The following is a 21,936-nucleotide window of genomic DNA, read 5'->3' as shown; positions in this document are numbered from 1 at the left end:
AGTATAAGAACAAAATTAAAGTCATTATCGTTGAAATTGAGTTATTAGATAAGCCTCTTTGATGGAGAAGTAGCTCTCTGTCACCTTTGTTACATAAAAGTACCATGTAAAAAGCTTAGAGATCCATAAATTACAATATGTAGGTAACACAGGTGCTTTGTCTTTGAGGTCATGTGTGGCTCAGATCCAGGAGAGTGATTTTATTTATTAATCGTGAGTTAAAGCTTTCATTTTGACAGCCTTAATCTCAACAGAATTTTCCCTAAATGACTCAAGCCGATCCTCTGCAGAACTTATCATCATCTGGTCACCACTAACTAATCAATGATATCTATTAATAAACTAATATATAAACATTAAACACGGATCACTGGACTTTTCTACAGTAAATATCCTTGGCTGCATAACAGGCTTTTAGGTTGCATTGATATTAACGACTAAACTTGTGCCTTACAAATATGTTAGATCAGTTATTCTTTACCAGCATTTCATGAACTAAAATAAAACACTTGGCCCTCCAGCTGTGGCCAGTTTGATCTTATTACTTTAGGTGATCCAGTCCTGTTTGTCCCAGACTTCATTTGTTGCCGCTAGTATTAGCATGCTGTCACTAGCATTAGCATATTGTTGCTAGCTGCTGGATTTTGCACAGCTACGAGGCGCAGCTACGAGGCGCAGCTCTCAGCTGAGGAGAGAAGAAGCAACAAACTGTAGAATAGTTTAGTGTAAACACAATAATCCACATAGAGCTGACTTTATTACAGACTGCGCTCTCTAAACCAGAGTCTGAGCTGGATTTAACCAGAGCTTAATGTTGTTAGTGCTGCAGTGTCTGCAGTGTTTACAACATACAGGCTAACGTTTCTAACTCGCTGCAGCATCTGCAGTGTTTACAACATACAGGCTAACGTTGCTAACTCGCTGCAGCGTCTGCAGTGTTTACAACATACAGGCTAACGTTGCTAACTCGCTGCAGCGTCTGCAGTGTTTACAACATACAGGCTAACGTTGCTAACTCGCTGCAGCATCTGCAGTGTTTACAACATACAGGCTAACGTTGCTAACTCGCTGCAGCGTCTGCAGTGTTTACAACATACAGGCTAACGTTGCTAACTCGCTGCAGCGTCTGCAGTGTTTACAACATACAGGCTAACGTTGCTAACTCGCGGCTAACAGTTTTGGCCATTCTGATGCCGTTTTATGCCCAGGGGTTTATTCATCTGAAAAACTAACCCAGCGACTAAAAAGTCCTCAGAAAATCCAGATTAAAGACACACAGCATGTTTGTATTGAGGGAAAATGAGCTGCAGCAGAACAATGAAAACGCTGTAGCTACTCGCTAAGTTACTACAAACACACGAGAAAATCTACAGGAGCTGAAGTAAAGACGAAAAGAGACCATTTAAGAAACAACTCAATACTATTGTTCAATAAAAATACATAAATGAATAAAGCTCAGGCATTGGGGCTTTAGGACATGGGCTTTTCTGTCTGTGATGGACAGAGACATAAAAATGAAAAATTATATTGAATGAAAATAAAATAAATAAATGGCATCAGCACAATTCTAATATAATGGCTCTTAAATGTGTCGCCGACATTACTTAAGGAAATGTACATGAGTAAATTTACTAATTACAAACCAATCTGCTGTGAAAAAAAAAGAACGTTGAAGAAAATGCCTTGTACTCGTATCGGTATTCGGTATAGGCAAGTACTTAAATCCAAGTACTCGTACTCGTAACGGTTTTAGAAAAAGTGGTATCGGTGCATCCCTACCTTCAACTAAGTAGCTCGGCTAGCTACAAGCCTAGCCAAACGTTGCCGAGCAACGCGCAAACTTTTGGGAACTATTTGCCGCAGAAATCATTTAATAAACCTTTCGGCCTTGATAAAAGTGTACGAAGTTCATGCTGTGTGTGTTCAGTTGGCAAATGGCCGTATAATAAGTGTAATGACCAGCGTTCAATACATTATCCCTTACACAAAACCCTGGCAGGTTCTGTCAGCCCATGACAGAAATCATTCGTCTTTGACTCTCCTACTTATTTAAGTTTATTCTTGCTAAATCCTAATAATGCATTATGTTTTTTTTTTTTGTAGGAGGAGGTTTCCTTTGCTCCAGGGGACGACCATTTTACTATTGGCCCCTTCTTCTGTGGAGGTGGTTCTCTGTTTATGTGGAAACAGTATAAGACAGTGCAGTGTGAGGACAGTTTCTCATTTTTGTTGAGACCATCACAACTATAACTAAATCCTTGTTGTGCATGTCCAACACATTGATCTTTAGACTCCTAGTGTAGATCGCAAAAAGAAATGAGGAACTTCAGCCAGAATTCCAACCATTTCCAGCTGACACTTTTTTCCAACCATGGACGCCTACAATATCTATTTTTCATACTGTGCTTGTTGATTTACTTGACAATAATCTCTGCAAACATGATCATCCTCATCACTATTATTCTGGAGAAATCTCTGCACCAGCCGATGTATATCTTTATCTGCTGCTTGTCTGTGAACTCACTGTACGGCTCTTCTGGTTTCTTTCTCAGGTTTTTGTACGATCTGTTGTCGGACACTCATTTTATCTCACGACCTTCATGTTTCACTCAGATATATGTCATTTATACTTATGTTTCATGTGAGTTCACGATCCTGGGAGCCATGGCTTACGACAGGCTTGTGGCCATCTGCCAGCCCCTTCACTATCACTCTAAAATGACCGTAAAGAAGGTGGTTTGTCTCTGGACAGCCGCTGTAGTTTATCCTGCTTTTGCCATCGGCTCCGGTTTATTTATGACTGTTGAGTTGCCTCTATGTGGAAACAAACTACCTGGGCTTTTCTGCACAATCTGGCGTGTCGTGGAAAATTCTTGTGTGGACACTACTCCCAATGATATTGTGGGCCGGTATCTGACTGCTACGACTGTAATAATCCCTCTGCTGTTCGTGCTTTACTCGTACATGCGTATCCTCATCGTCTGCAAAAGAGGCAGCGCTGAGGTGAGAGGGAAGGCGCTGCAAACCTGCCTCCCACACATGGTGACATTTGTGACCTACTCCTGCTCCGTGTTTATCGAGCTGACACTGGCCAGATTTGACACAAATAAAATCAACCCAATAATCACAGCTGTTTTGTCAATGGAGTATCTGATGGTGCCTTCGATCAATAACCCTCTCATCTATGGGCTGAAGCTGCCCCTGATCAGAGCTGCCATCGCTAAACGTGTCAAGATAAAGTTACTCAGGAGAACTAAAGTGTGAGCTCATGCCTGACATAAACCGCTGTCCACGCTATAGTCATGTTAAATATACACTTGGTTTATTTGTGGTAATTGTTGCTTTGTGACATTTTTGTTAGGAATAAAAACACGGTCCACACAATAGAACCGAGACTCTCTCTGCAGTCTGTCACAGTCAAGAAGCACAAATCTGCGCTTATAGACCCCTATAAACCATGCTGAGGACCTTTCCATTGTGGAGGGCAACAGTCCTTTAATGGTAATTGTTTCACAGTACTTTATGCATCCCTTTATCCATTTTATGTTCAAAACTCATTGGTTTTATCATTCATTTGAGCTGGGACGACCATGTCAATGTCAAGATTAAAAAAGAAAAGAAGAGAAAGAGAGAAGACCGAGCCATCGCCAAGAAGACTATCCTCTTGAACTAGAAATCAAGGTTAATCATACACGTTGCACACAAGAAAAAATAGTGATTATATCTCAACCAGTGCTTTCAATTGATCAATTCATTTTTAATCGCACTTGTGAAATTCGATTATCATTTTTTTCCGTTAAGAATTCTATTCATTATTATTACTACGTGACCAACATAAAACACTCAAATTCAAAGCATTTTCTCACATTTCATTTATCAAATATTCACAGTTTCATCATTCTATGGGAAAAGCCCAACAGATTATAATGGGCATCTCTAAACAGTAGCTCTCGCCCAACATTAATCACATTTTAGATACAAAGGTTTACATACCCTGGCATCATTTTTTTTAATGGTTTTACAACTTTTCAAAAAAATATGAATAATTACACAAAAAGTACCAAAAATGACCTTGATCAAAAGTTTTTGATCAAGAGGAATGAGCCGCTTTACCATTAGATTCGATACAGAAGCTTCTCCACCACAACCACAAGACTCTGAGCTGTCACTGATGTTAAAGGAATAGGCCACCGTTTTTACATACTGAGATATGCTCTTACCTCACTTTAGCCGAGTTAATATATCCCCATCTGGTCTTTGTCCGTGCAAACGGAGCACATACGCAGCCTCTCCCACATGTCATATAGCTCCAAAAAAGCTCACGATAGAAGCTACCAAGCTCTTCCACGTGTTCCCTATTTAAATAAAGTTACGTGAAGTGTTTTCATGCTAAGTATATTTACACAGAAATGTAACGTGTCCATTTTATAAGCAAATAAAAAGGGGAACTATATTGTGAGGCGTAATGATACAGGAGCACAACGTCCGTGCAGTAACTCCTAAAAACTTCCCCCGCTCACTTCCGTCAATAACCTTTAGGAGTTACTGCGCGGACGTTTTGCTCCTCGTATCATTACGCCTCACAATATAGTCCCCCTTTTTATTTGCTTATAAAATCGACATGTTACATTTCTGTGTAAATATACTTCGCATGAAAACACTTCACGTAACTTTATTTAAATAGGGAACACGTGGAAGAGCTTGGTAGCTTCTATCGTGAGCTTTTTTGGAGCTATGTGACATGTGGGAGAGGCTGCGTATGTGTGAGCGCACGGACAAAGACCAGGCGGGGATATATTAACTCGGCTAAAGTGAGGTAAGAGCATATCTCAGTATGTAAAAACGGTGGCCTATTCCTTTAAAGGGAGTATGTAAACTTTGGATCAAGGTCATTTTGGTACTTTCTATTTTCATTATGATTTAAAAACAGCAATCTCTGTTTTTCACCACAAATGGCTTCACACAACCACTAACTATGAGTGAAAAATAACTTTTTTTGTCACCTGTCATATTCTTTGAAAATGTGTGCCAGGGTATGTTCACTTTTGAGCACAACTGTACTTTGGGTGCTGAACATTTTGAACAGAATCTTTTGGGCTCATAAAGTAAAGTGTATAAGGACACAATCAAAATTCTGTTCACTGCAGAGCTCGGGAATGACTCTCCTAACTTTTTAACAATTATGGAAATCCCATGAACTAGAGATGAAATCATCATACACATTATCTTCATTTAAATAAGGCGTAATAACGCCTTAAGACAGAGCCGTGGGAAGATGTTATAGTTAGGGGGTGCTGAGGGACAAAATTTACCCCCAAAACGCTTTTTCTGTGCATATTTCCTATTTATTAATGTAATAGGATGAATTAATTTATTTTGGTGGGGGGAGATGACTTCCGCTAGTCTGAGCACTAAGCCGCAATGCGTGATGACGCACCTCCCTTTGCCTCCCTGTCACTCGGAGCACGTCTTGTGAATGCAGCGCGTGGACATCAAACAACCGAACGTAAGCGTGTTATTTCATTGTGCATATCGCCGATTAGGCACGTAGGTTGTGTGGATTCCTAACTACAAGACCCCAAGATACTTGAACTCCTCCACTTGAGGTAAGGACTCCCCACCGACCTGAAGAGGGGAAGCCACCTTTTTCCGGTGGAGAACCATGGCCTCGGATTTGGAGGTGCTGATCCCCATCCCGGCCGCTACACACTCGGCTGCAAACCGCCCCAGAGCGTGCTGAAAGTCCTGGTTCGTTGGAGCCATCAGAACAACATCATCCGCAAACAGCAGAGATGAGATCCTGAGGCTCCCAAACCGGACACCCTCCGGCCCCTGGCTGCGCCTAGAAATTCTGTCCATAAAAGTAATGAACAGAACCGGTGACAAAGGGCAGCCCTGAGGAGACCAACACGCACCGGGAACAGGTCTGACTTACTACCGGCAATGCGAACCAAGCTCCTGCTGCGGTCATACAGGGAACGGACAGCCCTTAATGTCTCACACGTTTTATCATTCATTTGAGCTGGGACCACCATATATGTCAAGATTCAAAATGAAAGAGGGATTTGAAAAAAAAAAGGAGAAAGAAAGACCTAACCATCACCAAGAAGATTATCCCCATGAACTAGAAATCAAAGAATCTGCACAATGATTATGTCACAACTAGCGCTTTCAATCGATTAATTTTTTTGATTGTGATTAAATGTATTTATTTAAAAAAAAAGTGTGAAATTTGATTAATCCCTGACATTTGATTGAGCTGTTTATTTGAGCTGTTTACATTCATATTTTTACAGTTATTTAAACATTTCATCCCAATAAGCTCAAAAGGAGTAGGCTGAAGCAGATCTTATGAGTGCCTACCCCTCATTCACCATTATTAATCACCCTCGTGCTGTACATATCCAGTAGTGACTTTTTATAATTGTTTTTTATAATATATATTTTTTTCTCCTTTTTCCTTTTTTGTTCAACAGCCTGTCAATTTGGAATTGATTTTGCTTCCACATGCAAGTAGACACATAATAACACATGTGCACTTTCCTATGACTTACATTCAGTTCATTCTTTCAGTGTTATAACAAGATCATATTCACATCATTTACATTTTACCGTTCATTGTATATTACATAATGGAATGCATTGTACAGGTTATCAGTGAGCAGCATCTGTGTGGTGACATGGAGTATTTCCTTAAACTGTATAATACCAATCATTACTGGTGAACCAGTAATTTAAATCATTTGCTCACATTTTATTAGCCAAATATTCACAGTTTCATAATTCTATGGGAGACGGGGATCTCTAAACAGTAGCTCTCACTCAACATTAATCGCATTTTAGATTTACTGTGGGTGATGACCATTTTGAACAGAATCTGGAAACTTTTAGGTTCATAAAGTAGAGAATAAGGTTTCATGCATAAGTAGCTCCCTGTCACTTTTGTTACATAAAAGTAGTCAATCATATAAAAAGCTTGGAGATCCCTGGACTACAATGTGTAGGCCTAGTTAATAAAGGTGCTTTGTCTTTCAGGTCATGCGTGTGTTCAGATCCAGGAGTGTGTTTGGTCAAAGTATGTGATGTGATTAATTCAATTCATCACGGTAATAATATCAATATCGATAACGGGGGACAAAAACGCAAGAATTCACGTAGCAAACGTGAACCGATATGCAAGGAAAAGGGGTCAAAACGTAGTGCTCCGCAAGCTCTAATTTTGAGTGGGGTTCGCGAGAGAAAATAATAGAAGTTGACTCTGTGGCGCCCCCTCAAACAGGCAGTTTACATTGACCCAATGGAGGACCGGTCGCAAAAAAAATCATCGTACAAAGTGACATTGGCCAGGGACATAGACCACGTCAGGACATGTCAAAAATTATATTATAACCCCGCCCTAAATGCTACAGGAAGTCGGCCATCTTGGCCCAAACCTCAAACCTTCAAAATCGTACCTCTTGAACTTCTGGCCCCTGATCCCCGAGTTTTCAATGGAATCCAATTTTGGCCAACATGTCCCAAACCCATGTGGCTTTCAAAATCATCATTTAAATTTTGTTTTAAACTATTGGGCGTGGTCATGACAAGGCCGCAACGGAGAGGCCATTTACAGCAAATTTCAAAGACTCATGTCTTTCACAGACTTTGTCGGATTGGAACGGACCCAATCCGGCGCGCGTGCACATTCCCAGACCTGGACCTAATGGTGTGCACACACAGCCGCTCTAGCCAAAAATGCCTTTAAATTGGCTAGTAAGTGGCTTGTAAGTGGCCCGCCCATCCTCTGTGAAAATGGCTAGAGTTCTTTGCCTGGCAGCATGTTGGACTCAGTCAGAGTTTCTCCTGAAATTCGTCAATTTCGTCAAAAAGCTGACTCCAAATAAAACATCATCACATTATAAGATTTCGGGTTCATCTAAATGGAGCTGGGTACCCATTTTTATTTGTTTCAATACCAGTACTTTAACAAAACTAGGTTTACAAAAGTGATACCTGTACAATACTTTTCTCAATAACGATACTAAAATATTTGTCATTTAGAACCAGAAAACAGAACAATAATGATCATTTATTCCATAAAAGGGGTCAAAACTTAGTGCTCCGCAAGCTCTAACTTTGGGTGGGGGGTTCGCAAGGGAAAATAATAAACGTTGGCTCTGTGGCGCCCCCTCTAACAGGCAGTTTACATTGACTCAATGGAAGACCGTTCGCAAAAAAAATCATTGTATAAAAGTGACATTGGCCAAGGACATAGACCACGTCAGGACATGTACAAAATTATATTATGACCCCGCCCTAAATGCTACAGGAAGTCGGCCATCTTGGCCCAAGCCTCAAACCTTCAAAATCGTACCTCTTGAACCTCTGGCCCCTGATCCCCATTTTCAGCAAATTTCAACGCCTCATGCCTTTCACAGACTTTGTCGAATTGGAACGAACCCAATCCGGCACAGCCACTCAGCCGCTATCACCAAAATGCCTTTAAATTGGCTTGTAAGTGGCTTGTAAGTGGCTTGTAAGTGGCTTGTAAGTGGCCCGCCCATCCTCCGTGAAAATGGCCAGAGGTCTTTGCCTGGCAGCAAATTTCCCCCTTTATTCAAAAAAGCCACCATTTTAGACTCGTACGGACTTAATATACTAACCCTCTGTCAGCGAAAGAAATTTTAATATGGACGTTTCTGGCTGCAAATTTAGCTTTTTCTGGACTGTACAATCACAGGAAGTTCAGTCCGGCTGTTTCCTGTCCGCCTCTCTGTGTGTTCCTCGTACTATGTGGGTCACACAACAACATTGCTTCACATTTCGACCGAGAACCATCTCAACAAATCTTTGGACGGCCATGGGAATTCACTCTAATTACAAATGATTCAATATATTATTGCCCAAACTGTGATCAGATTTTTTGCAAATACACAACTGCGGTCTTTCATAAGATTAATGGAAAATCTACTATGTTGATCACTCAGCCTGTGTGGCTTCATAAGTAGACAGCAGGGTTCCCATCTGTAAGGTTGCTGGATCAATCCCAGCCTTGACCCTTTTTTTTTCTTTTTTTTCTTTTGGACTCTGCACTTACTGGGAAGAACATGAATCACCGCCTATGGTTCCACCCTCATTAAAAACGGGGAAATAACCCCTCTCCTTCACTGGGGTGCTGGGACCTTATTTCAGCCTGTGAATTTCGAGAATCCTCGCCCTCATTTGTTTGTATGGACTTATAGCTCAGTGATAGTGTGGTCGTCTCAGCCTTGACACTTTTTTAATGCATTCTCCTTTTACATGGGCCGCTGCACACTTGTCCAAGTTTATGACATAGGAGGACGCTTTACCGTGTGGACAGATGTTCTGATCAGTGCAGAGCTCGGGAATGACTCTCCTATCTTTATAACAATTATGGAAATCCCATGAACGAGGGATGAAATAATCATACACATTATCTAAGTTATACTTTACTAATCACCGTAGGAAAATGTGTTCTCTGCATTTGACCCATCCTCAATGAAACCCTTATGGTCTCTATACAAAACAACTCTTAAGGTCTTTGACAAGAAACCCCGACACTGGCATCACTGTGAAATTATACAGAAGTATAAATTCTTAAATTTCGAGAATTTTATTAATTTTAACTCTTAACTCTTAAACTATTTTTTAAGTGTCTGAATTCTGACTCACTCCCACATTCAGAATTAGCCGTGCATATAAACTGTACTAACAGAGCTACAACAAGAGGTGCAACCAATGGTAATTGTATTGTTCCAATGTTTAGATGGAGCTTTTGGTTCATTCTCAGCTGTCGGAGCCCGGCTCTGGAATAATTTACCAACAGACATAAAACTAAAAACAAGCGATACCACATTTAAGATGAAATTAAAACACTACTTAAAATCCACTCAACATTGTTCTCATAAATAACAAAAATGATTAACATGTATGATTTCTTCTGTTGTCATGACTTGCGTGTCATGCATGTCATGTTTTAATATGTACTGTTGTTGCTTTAATGGACAGGCGCTGTAAATTAGCACTTTTGCTAACACACTAAAATCATTGCATCTGGCTTGCCCAATGTACATGTGATGTCCGTAAAAAAAATAAAAAAATAAATGCCGCCGGGGCGACCTGTAGGAGCAAAACCAGCATCACCTGGTGCTCGGGGACCCATTTCCAGATGTGAAGCCAAGCTGATGGTCAGAAACACCTGGCTAACCTATTGTACATGTTTTTAGTGGTAGGGGAAACCGGAGTATCCAGAAAACCTACGCAACCACGGGAAGAAGATGCAAACTCCAAACAGAAAGGCCCCATCCAGGTGGGAATCAAACCCGGGACCTTCTAGCTGTGAACACGCGCGCTAACCGCTGCACTACCGTGCCGCCCAACATTATTGAAGTTTTTTCTTGCTAAATTCTAATAATGCATTATATTATATTATATTATATATATATTTTTTATGAAACCTCCTTTGCTCCAGGGGACGGCCTTTTTATTATAGGCCATAACTTCTCAGTGGGTGGTTCTGCTCATGTGGAAAAGGTATAAGACAGTGGAGTGTGAGGACAGTTTCTCATTTTTGTTGAGATCATCACAACAATAGTCCTTGCTGTGAATGTCGCATATTTTGCTCTTGACCTACCTAGTGTAGATCACAAAAAGAAATGAGGAACTTCAGCCAGAATCCCCCCTATTTCCAGCTGACACTTTTTTCCGACTATGGACGCCTTCGATATCTATTTTTCATACTGTGCTTGTTGATTTACTTGACAATAATCTCTGCAAACATGATCATCCTCGTCACTATTATTCTGGAGAAATCTCTGCACCAGCCGATGTATATCTTTATCTGCTGCTTGTCTGTGAACTCACTGTATGGCTCCACTGGTTTCTTTCCCAGGTTTTTGTACGATCTGTTGTTGGACACTCATTTTATCTCACGACCTTCATGTTTTACTCAGATATATGTCATTTATACATGCGCTTCATGCGAGTTCACGATCCTGGGAGCCATGGCTTACGACAGGTTCGTGGCCATCTGCCAGCCCCTTCACTATCACACTAAAATGACCGTAAAGAAGGTGGTTTGTCTCTGGACAGCCGCTGTAGTTTATCCTGCTTTTGCCATCGGCTCCGGTGTATTCATGGCTGTTGAGTTGCCTCTATGTGGAAACAAACTACCTGGGCTTTTCTGCACAAACTGGCGCGTCGTGGCAAATTCTTGTGTGGACACTGCCTATATCGATATTGTGGGCCGGTATGGCTGCTACGACAATAATAATCCCTCTGCTGTTCGTGCTTTACTCGTACATGCGTATCCTCATCGTCTGCAAAAGAGGCAGCGCTGAGGTGAGGGGGAAGGCGCTGCAAACCTGCCTCCCACACATGGTGACCTTTGTGACCTACTCCTGCTCTGTGTTTATCGAGCAGCTGCTGACCAGATTTGACACAAAAAAAATCAACCCAATAATCACAGCTGTTTTGTCTCTGGAGTATCTGATCGTGCCTTCGATCAACAACCCTCTCATCTATGGGCTGAAGCTGCCCCTGATCAGAGCTGCCATCGCTAAACGTGTCAAGATAAAGTTACTCAGGAGAAGTAAAGTGTGAGCTCATGCCTGACATAAGCTCCTTTTGTAGATGCTGTCCATGTCACATTAAATATACACTTTGTTTATTTGTGGTAAATGTTGCTCTTTGTCATTTTTGTTCAGAAAAAAACACGGTCCGCACAATAGAACGAGACTCTCTGCAGTCTGTCACAGTCAAGAAGCACAAAACGGCACTTGTTCATAAACCTCCATCATCGAACCAAGCTGAGGACCTTTTTTGATCATTCATTTGAGCTGGGACGACCGTGTATGTCAAGATTAAAAAACAAAAAAGACAAAACCGAGGAAGAAAGTACAACAAAAAAACATTTCAAAATTGACAACCGGCAACAACAGCTCATAACGGGGATCTCCAAACAGCAGCTCTCGCTCAGCATTAATCATATTTTCTCTAAAGTAGAGTAAAGGATAAAATTAAAGTCATTTTCGTTGAAATGGCATCATTAGACAAGCCTCTTTTATGCATTAGTAGCTCTCCGTCGCTTTTGTTACAGAAAAGTGTCTCATCATGTGAAAAGCTTGGAGACCCCTGGTTTACAGTATGTCGTTAATACAAGAGCTTTGTCTTTCAGGTCATACATGTGTTCAGATCCAGGAGTGTGTTTGGTCAAAACATGTGATGTGATTAATTTAATTAATCAGCTACTTTATTACAACCCCGTGAACTGCTACCTTAACGTGGTGGGGTTGTTTGAGTGCCCGAATGATCCGAGGAGCTCTGTTGTCTGGGGCTTTATGCCCCTGGTAGGGTCTCCCATGGCAAACAGGTCCGAGGTGACGCGTCAGACGAAGAGCAGTTCAGAAGACCCTTATGGACGTACAACATACAAGGACCGAGACGTCGCCCGGCATGGCGCAGCCGGGGCCCCACCCTGGAGCCAGACCTGAGGTTGGGGCCCGAACGCGAGCGTCTGGTGGCCGGGCCTCTGCTCACGGGGCCCGGCCGGGCACAGCCCGAAGGGACGACGTGGGCCCGCCCTCCTGTGGACTCACCACCCGCAGAGGGATCCATAGGGGTCGGGTGCGGAGAGGACTGGGTGGCTGTCAGAGGCCGGTGCCTCGACGACCTGGTCCACATGCACAGCTTCTGGCGTTCGGGACATGGAACGTCACTTTGCTGGGGGGGAAGGAGCCTGAGCTTGTGCGGGAGGTTGAGAGATACCGACTAGATATAGTCGGGCTCACCTCCACGCACAGCTTGGGTTCCGGATCCCAACTCCTGGAGAGAGGCTGGACTCTCCACTTTTCTGGAGTTGCCCGCGGGGAGAGGCGGCGGGCTGGGGTGGGTTTGCTCATATCCCCCCAGCTCAGCCGTCACGTGTTGGAGTTCACCCCGGTGGACGAGAGGGTCGCGTCCCTACGCCTTCGGGTCGGGGACAGGTCTCTCACCGTTGTCTCGGCCTACGGGCCCAACATCGGTGCAGAGTACCCGGCCTTCTTGGAGTCCCTGGGAGGGGTACTAGATAGTGCTCCGACTGGGGACTCCATTGTTCTGCTGGGGGACTTCAACGCCCACGTGGGTAACGACAGTGAGACCTGGGAGGGAGTGATTGGGAAGAACGGCCTCCCCGATCTGAACCCGAGTGGTGTTCTGTTATTGGACTTCTGTGCTAGTCGCAGTTTGTCCATAACGAACACCATGTTCGAGCACAAGGGTGTCCATAAGTGCACGTGGCACCAGGACACCCTAGGCAGGAGGTCGATGATGGACTTTGTAGTTGTGTCGTCTGATCTCCGGCCGCGTGTCTCGGACACTCGGGTGAAGAGAAGGGCTGAGCTGTCAACCGATCACCACCTGGTGGTGAGCTGGATCCGCTGGCAGGGGAGGAAGCCGGTCAGACCTGGCAGGCCCAAGCGTGTGGTGAGGGTCTGCTGGGAACGTCTGGCGGATCCCTCTGTCAGTGGGGTCTTCAACTCCCACCTCCGGAAGAGCTTCACCCATTATCTAAGTTATACTTTATTAATCACCATAGGAAAATGTGTTCTCTGCATTTGACCCATCCTCAATGCCGCCGGGGAGACCTGTAGGAGCATAACCAGCATAACCTGGTGCTCGGGGACCCGTCTCCAGATGTGAAGCCAAGCTGATGGTCAGAAACACCTGGCTAACCTATTGTACGTGTTTTTAGTGGTAGGGGAAACCGGAGTACCCAGAAAACCTACGCAAACAGAAAGGCCCCATCCAGGTGGGAATCAAACCCGGGACCTTCTAGCTGTGAACACGAGCACTAACCGCTGCGCTACCGTGCCACCCAACATTATTGAAGTTTTTTCTTGCTAAATCCTAATAATGCATTATATTATATTATATATATATTTGTTTAAATGAAACCTCCTTTGCTCCAGGGGACGGCCATTTTACAATAGGCCATAACTTCTCTGTGGGTGGTTCTGCTTATGTGGAAAAGGTATAAGACAGTGGAGTGTGAGGACAGTTTCTCATTTTTCTTGAGACCATCACAACTATAACTAAGTCCTTGTTTTTTTCTCATTGTTCTCTTGTAGACCACAAAAAGAAATGAGGAACTTCAGCCAGAATCCCCCCTATTTCCAGCTGACACTTTTTTCCGACTATGGGCGCCTTCGATATCTATTTTTCATGCTGTGCTTGTTGATTTACTTGACAATAATCTCTGCAAACATGATCATCCTCGTCACTATTATTCTGGAGAAATCTCTGCACCAGCCGATGTATATCTTTATCTGCTGCTTGTCTGTGAACTCACTGTACGGCTCCACTGGTTTCTTTCCCAGGTTTTTGTACGATCTGTTGTCGGACACTCATTTTATCTCACGACCTTCATGTTTCACTCAGATATATGTCCTTTATACTTATGTTTCATGTGAGTTCACGATCCTGGGAGCCATGGCTTACGACAGACTCGTGGCCATCTGCCAGCCCCTTCACTATCACACTAAAATGACCGTAAAGAAGGTGGTTTGTCTCTGGACAGCCGCTGTAGTTTATCCCATTTTTGCTGTTGGCCATTGTTTATCACTGACTATTGCGTTGCCTCTTTGTGGAAACAAACTACCCGGGGTTTTCTGCACAAACTCGCGTATCGTGGCACATTCTTGCGTGGACACTTCCTCTAATGATATAGTGGGATTGTACGTGGCTGTTGGGACTGTAATAATCCCTCTGCTGTTTGTGCTTTACTCGTACATGCGTATCCTCATCGTCTGCAAAAGAGGCAGCGCTGAGGTGAGAGGGAAGGCGCTGCAAACCTGCCTCCCACACATGGTGACATTTGTGACCTACTCCTGCTCTGTGTTTATCGAGCTGACACTGGCCAGATTTTACACAAATAAAATCGACCCAATATTCACAGCTGTTTTGTCAATGGAGTATCTGATCGTGCCTTCCCTCAATAACCCTCTCATCTATGGGCTGAAGCTGCCCCTGATCAGAGCTGCCATCGCTAAACGTGTCAAGATAAAGTTACTCAGGAGAACTTAAGTGTGAGCTCATGCCTGACATAAGCTCCTTTTGTAGATGCTGTCCACGCTATAGTCATGTTAAATCACACTTTGTTTATTTCAGGTAATTGTTACTCTGTGACTTTTTTGTTAGGAATAAAAACACGGCCCACATAACAGAACCAAGACTCTCTGCAGTCTGTCACAGTCAAGAAGCACAAATCTGCACTTGTCCATAAACCTCCATCAATCCAAGCTGAGGACCTTTCCATTTTGGAGGGCACCATTACTTTATTGACAGATCCAAACATCTTTGTGCTTTAAAAAAACAAAAAAGTTCATGTTCATCACAGCTATTTTTGCTTCCGATACTGATATTGATGCGATTGGTGTCTGCCGATATCCGATATTGACCGAAACCAAGAGACTTTCTTCAAAGTGTCTTTCTTAGTTTAGTTTAGTTTATTTCAGTCAGTATCTTCACACAGACACGATTGACTACAAAACATGAAAACACAGAAACTATGACTATTGCAACTTATAGCAACTTAGAGAATACAGCAGTTTTACCGTCTGCAACATGAGGACAAAATGATTATGTTTCTGTATCAATTAGTTACAAAATGAATTCGCACAAGTCACACATCAATCAATAATGTAATGTAAAGACAGAATATAGTGAACACAGGAGAGTTCATATGTGAGTTAGCGCTAGTGCCTTATAACTACTAACTACATTAGATTTGAACATTTTTTTTGAAAGCGTTTAAGGATGTTGAGTTTTTTAAGGCGAGACACTGCAGGTGAATAGGGGAAAAATGTATATTTACAGATATCAATTTGAAACTGTTGCTGTCGATCACTTCCATAAATGTGAGAAAAAAATACATTGCAAGTTTTCTGTCATTTTATCTTTTAATATCAGAACAAGGTGTTTTATGCCTAAAAATGCCCCAAATTTCACATCTTTTCGGCGACGAAATCTGAATAATGGACAGAGCTACATTCAAATGTGTTGTTTCATTTTATTGATGAATGAGTTGCCAAGACTTTCTCAGAGCGGATTTTGGATTTCTTGTTTAGTTTTAAAATAAGCTGTTTTTTAGTGGAAAATTTTGTAAAAATTAAATTTTCCCCTCATTTTTTGACATTCAAAACTCAATAAATGGGGCTTAAGGGATTAGATAATAAAAAATCCCTCTGAAAAAATCTTATTATCTTATATTATTCAGTCCAAGGCTGGAAAATGTGAAGTCTTTAGGTCCGACTGACGTGGACATAGTGTCGCTACAATGACCGAAAAATGTGTTTTGAGAAAAAAGGCCCTTGAAATTGCATTGTCCTATATAAGTCTATGGGGGAACTTTGAATCAGCACAATATTTAAACATGTTATTGTGAAGATTAGGCATGTTTCTGTTTCCGGGTGAAAGCTTGTATGTTCAGAGACAGATTTGGCCCAAAACCTGAAAACTGCCTGTAGTGTCTCCCCTTAAGGTGTCATTCAGAATATTCCAGACGTTTACTCCTCTGACTGAGACACATCTGGCTTTGGTGTTTGTTCCAAATGCTCTTTTCTGATAGATATGAGTTATCCATTATAAGATCAATAAAGTCTTTCTTCTCCTTTCTCTACTTGTCACGATCGATCAGCATCAGATTATCTATTAGTAAAACAACAGAGAAACATTTAAGAATCACTGGACTTTGTTTCTTTAGATCCTTGGCTGCATGACAGGCTTTTAGTTTACAGTAATCTAACCCACTCACACAAAGTGATCTGATCATTATAACTTTCAAAATATTTTACAACAGTTTTTCTTTAACAGCATTTCTTAAACTGAACCACAGGCCACTCCAGCATGGCTTATTTTATTTCATTAGGCTTTTTTAGGTATTTCTGTCATAGTTTCTGTCCCAGCTAGCTTTAGCATGGTGTTGCTAGCTGCGGCCTTTTGCGTTGTGACCAAAAATACGTTTGTGGAGATTAAAACTAACTGAGGGATTGAATCCTCCTGGTTCTCGGCTTCAGAACGGCAGGTCCACATTCACTGACACTTCGTTGGTGAAAGTTGTGTTTTTAAAGCGGTGACGTCAAAACGGGCATCACTTCAGTATCAGGTGTTTGTAGCCGATTCCTGATATCGTATTTTTTCAGTATCGGCTCCGATATCGATGCCAGATTCCCTCGCCGGGATGCTGTGAGGCAAAGGAGCAGAAAGTCACACATGGGACGGGCCACATCTGGTGGACTGTCTCACGGTCTGACCAGTGTGGGCGCGGTTTGCTCTGCACTGGCCACTCGTCCTGGACACAGACTCCTCTGGACGTCCGGTCAGTGGCGGAGAGAAAAGAATGTTTGAAACTTATCTTTATTTATATTCATGAAATCTAATCTGAAAGAGCAGGTCTCCTTGTATAAATGGTAAATAGCCTTAACTTCTATAACGCCGTCCTACATTCACTAGGCCTAAAGCGCTTTACAGCCAGTCACCCATTCACACTCTCATTCATTCACAAATGTGCACAGACACTGGAGCAAGGAGGGTGAAGTGTCTTGCCCAAGGACACAAGGACAGTGTGCATCTTCTGGAACTGGGATTCGAAACACAGACCTTTCCGATCATGAGACGAACCCGCTCCACGACTCACAATGAACTAATGATGAGTTAAGGCCTCTTCATCCTCTGCAAGACGTGTTTCTGCAGAACGGCCACGTCTACTTTTTACGCCAGAACAAACAAGGAATGACCGAAATAAAACGAGCCATTTGAGTTCAAACTATTATAAAATGTATCAGTCACGATATTGCAAACATTTGAAAGATTTACTTCATGTTTAGCCACATCTCTCGCTGGTTTATTATGTTAGAAAACGTTAACGTTAAAAGCTTCGGTAAAACCATGTTTGACGTCTTTGTAGCTCAGTACAGGTTTTGTCCATCCAAGAACCTTCACTGAACATGTTGGTGACGTTTCCCGGTGTTTGATGAAGGTCTAAGGTTTACAAGCCTGGTCTCCCTCTGTCCACGAGCCTGAACCACTTTTTTCTGTATCACTCGCCTCTTTCACGCAGTAACACCAGCTCTTCTGTTTCCTCTTCGTCCTCGTGTTTCTCTCCAGGACTTCTTTACGTGTGCGTGTCCTTGTCCTTCAGTGAACTGTTTTACTGCCGCGAGCGGTGCCTCAGAACTATCCATGTTGTCTCCGTTTTCCGCACCAGTGTTTGGACGTAAACATTGGATTCTCGCTTCCCGCTTCCGCAGAGATAACCCCGCCCACTAAAAATCCAGCCAATCACAGCCAGAGTTCTCGCAGCCCAGTCGGAGTGTCAGGCCTATTCATACTCCACAAGACACAAGAACTTCTTGTTCTTGCACCGTGAGCTGCAGAACAAAATGAAGTCACTTTTGCCTCGTCGCCCTGGAGCTGTCATCAGTTTCAAAACGTTTCCATGGCGACGAGGCAAAAGTGACTTCATTTGGTTCTGCAGCTCAGGGTGCGTCCTGTGGAGCATGAATAGGCTTTAATAATAAAGTTTGCAGCTTGGTCCTTGTCCCCGTCTGTATCTTCTGGACAGAATTGATTGTGTATAGGTAGCGTTCACGTGACATCACAACATTCTAAAGAGCCATAGTTTAACATTGAGGTGGAGGTCAACTGACGGTAACTATGGTAACGGTGGTAACTGACAAAATGCATATTTTTATGTCTTTGTTTTTTGGCTCATATCTCAGTCATGACTGGAGGAATCCACATGAAACACAAACTGTCACAAAGTTCATTGTCTCCTCTGTCGGCTCATATGAGCTAATGTACAATTATTATCTCTGAAAAATGTCAAAAAGTGGTGACAATATGTGAAAACATGAGCATGATATTGTCCAATAGAAAGGACTTTCAGACATAAAAATAATATCACAGGTTTGTGAATCCGATCACGATCAAATACTGATGAGGAAAAACATTTGTCAATTTTCGTTTTGGAGATTTCTTCCAAAAACTGCATTTCTCCCATAGAGTTGTATTGGCCCCGCCCTCCATCTGACATTATGACATCATCACATTCTAAATCGTGAACGCCGCCTATTACAGTTTTGTTTCTTATTATAAGACAGAAGCTTTAGTTTACCTGCTTGAATAGTTTTGATCACTTCCTGTGATCTTCCTCAGAAGCGCCTCCTGGTGGTGGAGGTGCCGTGTCGTAGGCAGATTACATGGGTTTTCCAGTCAGCAGGGAGAGCTTGCGCCCCCTACTGACTGGCGCCTTCTCCAGGACGGCGTCCCAGGTGTGCTGTTTATGAACCGGGACGAGGGAGCGTACACCTTATCCCACACCTGGGGCAGTATGAACCTTCTACAAAGAGAACTGATTGTGATTTATTCCTCCTGATCACCAGTGAATGCATTGCCTTAATTAACTGTAAATTCGAGTGTTTGTTCATGAAAACTTATGAACTCATGTTAATACATGATGAAGTCATGATTAAGCCATTGGTTCTCAACCTGGGAATCGGGAGACGAATTTTGGGGGGGGGGGATCAGGGGTGTCCAACGTTTTTTCATGGGGGGCCACATATTGGAGCGTACACGGGGTAAAGGGCCGGGGTCGGTGGTTAGTTCCACAAAACCTTCGAGTAGCAGAGGTTTAAATTGTGCCTCATGCCTTTATTTACGCTTAAAACCGTAATGCAGCTCTGTCTCACAGTGAAAGGTTAGTTGTTAGGTTAGAATTGTGTAGAATTATTACATATTAAATAAAAAGGACCATCTCTGATGATGTGAACTGATTCAGCAAGCAGCCTGAGGGCCAACAAACATTGATCTGAGGGCCACATTTGGACACCCCTGATTTAGATAAAATATACATATCTTCATTAGCGTATAATCCATTGTTTTATTGTTGCATGTGTTGTGTGTCATTATTTGTTTGTAGTTTGATGAATTTTATTTCAGCCATTTGTTTTTTATCTTTGTTTTATAAGAATTACAGAATAGAATAGAATAGAATAGAATAGAATAGAATAGAATAGAATAGAATAGAATAGAATAGAATAGAATAGAATAGAATAGAGCTTTATTGTCTGTTCCAGAGGGCAGACATGTGTCTTCCAGCACGGCTCATTGAAAATCCAATATGTCGGCTAATGTTCCTGTTTCTCACGGTGTGACCCGGGCGGGGGGTCACGAACCCCTTTACCTGCTATAATGGGGGTCACGAACCCCTTCACCTGCTATAATGGGGGTCACGGCTCCAAAAGGTTGAGAACCACTGGATTAAGCAATGAATTCATCATGAATTACGCACCTCATTATAAAGCGCTGCCAAAATGGCTTCATAGGATTTGTTAAAGCTAAAGATTTACTGTTTTGATTTGTGAATAAAGCCCATTAACTGTATTCGTGTTGTTTTGCGGTGTTTTGACCTCTCATCATCATCGTCGCTGAATACCATCGGGAAACAATAGTGTGGCTTTGCTCGTATCCTAGCAGCAGAAACCTATAACTGCTCATGCTGAATGGTGGCTGCAGGCAGACGTGTCCAACTGTCGCCTCACACACAAGTCTGAAGGCAGCCTGGGCTTCAAACTTAAACTCAATCCTATATCGTATTTAACATAATAGCTTTGTTACTTACAATGAACAGCAGCAGACCTAATCCCACATTTTTCGAACTGACGCTGTTTGTGGACTATGGAAACATTAGATACCTGTTCTTTGCTCTGTGCTTTCTGGTTTACGTGACGATAATCTCTGCTAACATGTGCCTCATCATAACCATCGTCCTGGAGAAGTCTCTGCACGAGCCCATGTACGTCTTCATCTGCTGCCTGTCCGTGAACTCCCTGTACGGCTCCAGCGGCTTCTTCCCCAGGTTTTTGCTCGATCTGTTGTCCGACGCTCACTTCATCTCTCGTCCCTCGTGTTTCGTCCAGATCTACGTCGTCTACACCTACGCCTTCTCCGAGTTCAGCATCCTGGCCGTCATGGCGTACGACCGGCTCGTGGCCATCTGCCAGCCTCTCCGCTACCGCAGCAGAATGAGCGTGAGGAAGGCGGGTTTGCTGTGGGCCGCCGCCGTCCTCCACCCCGCGCTGTCCGTCGGCTCCACCATGAGTCTCACGGTGGAGCTCCCCCTGTGCGGGAACAAGCTGGAGAGGATTTTCTGCGCGAACAGGCCCATCCTCGACAACTCTTGCGTGGGAACGACGCGCAGCGATGTCGTCGGTCAGGTTATCACGTACGCGTCCGTTTTCCTCCCGTTCTTCTTCGTGCTGTACTCGTACGCCCGCATCCTCGCCGTGTGCAGGCGAGGCGGCGCCGAGGTGAGAGGGAAGGCGCTGCAGACCTGCGTCCCGCATTTGGTGACGTTCGTGACTTATTCGTCCTCCTTTTTCCTGGAAGTGGCCATTACAAAGTACAACAGTGAAGTCGACCCCATCGTCACGGCGGTTTTGTCTCTGGAGTATCTGATGGTGCCGTCGCTCAACAACCCGCTCATCTACGGCCTGAAGCTGCCGCAGATCCGAGCCGCCTTCGCCCGGCGCTTTAAGATCAAAGCAATCAAGAGCAGTCGCCAAGCACATGGTTTAAAAAAAGAAACACAATGATGCCCCAAAGGGTGAAGCAAACAGGGCTGAGCAGGTGTGAGATATGAAAACAAAAAAAGATGAAAGCAAATAGTAAATCATGGGAAACAAATCGCAGAACATGAAAAATGATGATCGTAACAAATGATAGTAAAGAAACAATAATAATAGAGGTTAAGGTAAACTGAATGGGGTGATGAACATGAGGAAGGGTAAACATTAAAGATTGAAATCATATAAACCATTTAGATTTGGAGGAAGAGAGGAAGAAAACAGACAGGAAACTACAATATTAAGTTTAATTTATTTATTTAATTTATTTTTA

The 21,936-nt window shown here is 43.0% G+C and overlaps 2 protein-coding genes across 2 annotated transcripts in view; one reads left to right on the top strand and one right to left on the bottom strand.

Annotated features, from left to right (window-relative positions):
* LOC306968079 (NACHT, LRR and PYD domains-containing protein 5-like) overlaps positions 1 to 21,936 on the bottom strand; it is a 429,270-nt gene that overhangs the window by 302,882 nt on the left and 104,452 nt on the right. The gene's annotated exons all lie outside the window — the stretch shown is intronic.
* LOC306968340 (olfactory receptor 2AT4-like) lies at positions 10,779 to 11,601 on the top strand (the record flags this gene model as incomplete). The annotated part of the gene is made up of 2 exons (XM_079563683.1): positions 10,779 to 11,063; positions 11,101 to 11,601. 2 exons carry the CDS (start codon positions 10,779 to 10,781, stop codon positions 11,599 to 11,601), a joined length of 786 nt encoding a protein of 261 aa, XP_079419809.1.

Source organism: Gobius niger (genome assembly GCF_951799975.1).
Source record: "Gobius niger genome assembly, chromosome: 9".
NCBI lineage: Eukaryota > Metazoa > Chordata > Actinopteri > Gobiiformes > Gobiidae > Gobius > Gobius niger.
This window is presented reverse-complemented; position numbering and strand designations above follow the sequence as displayed.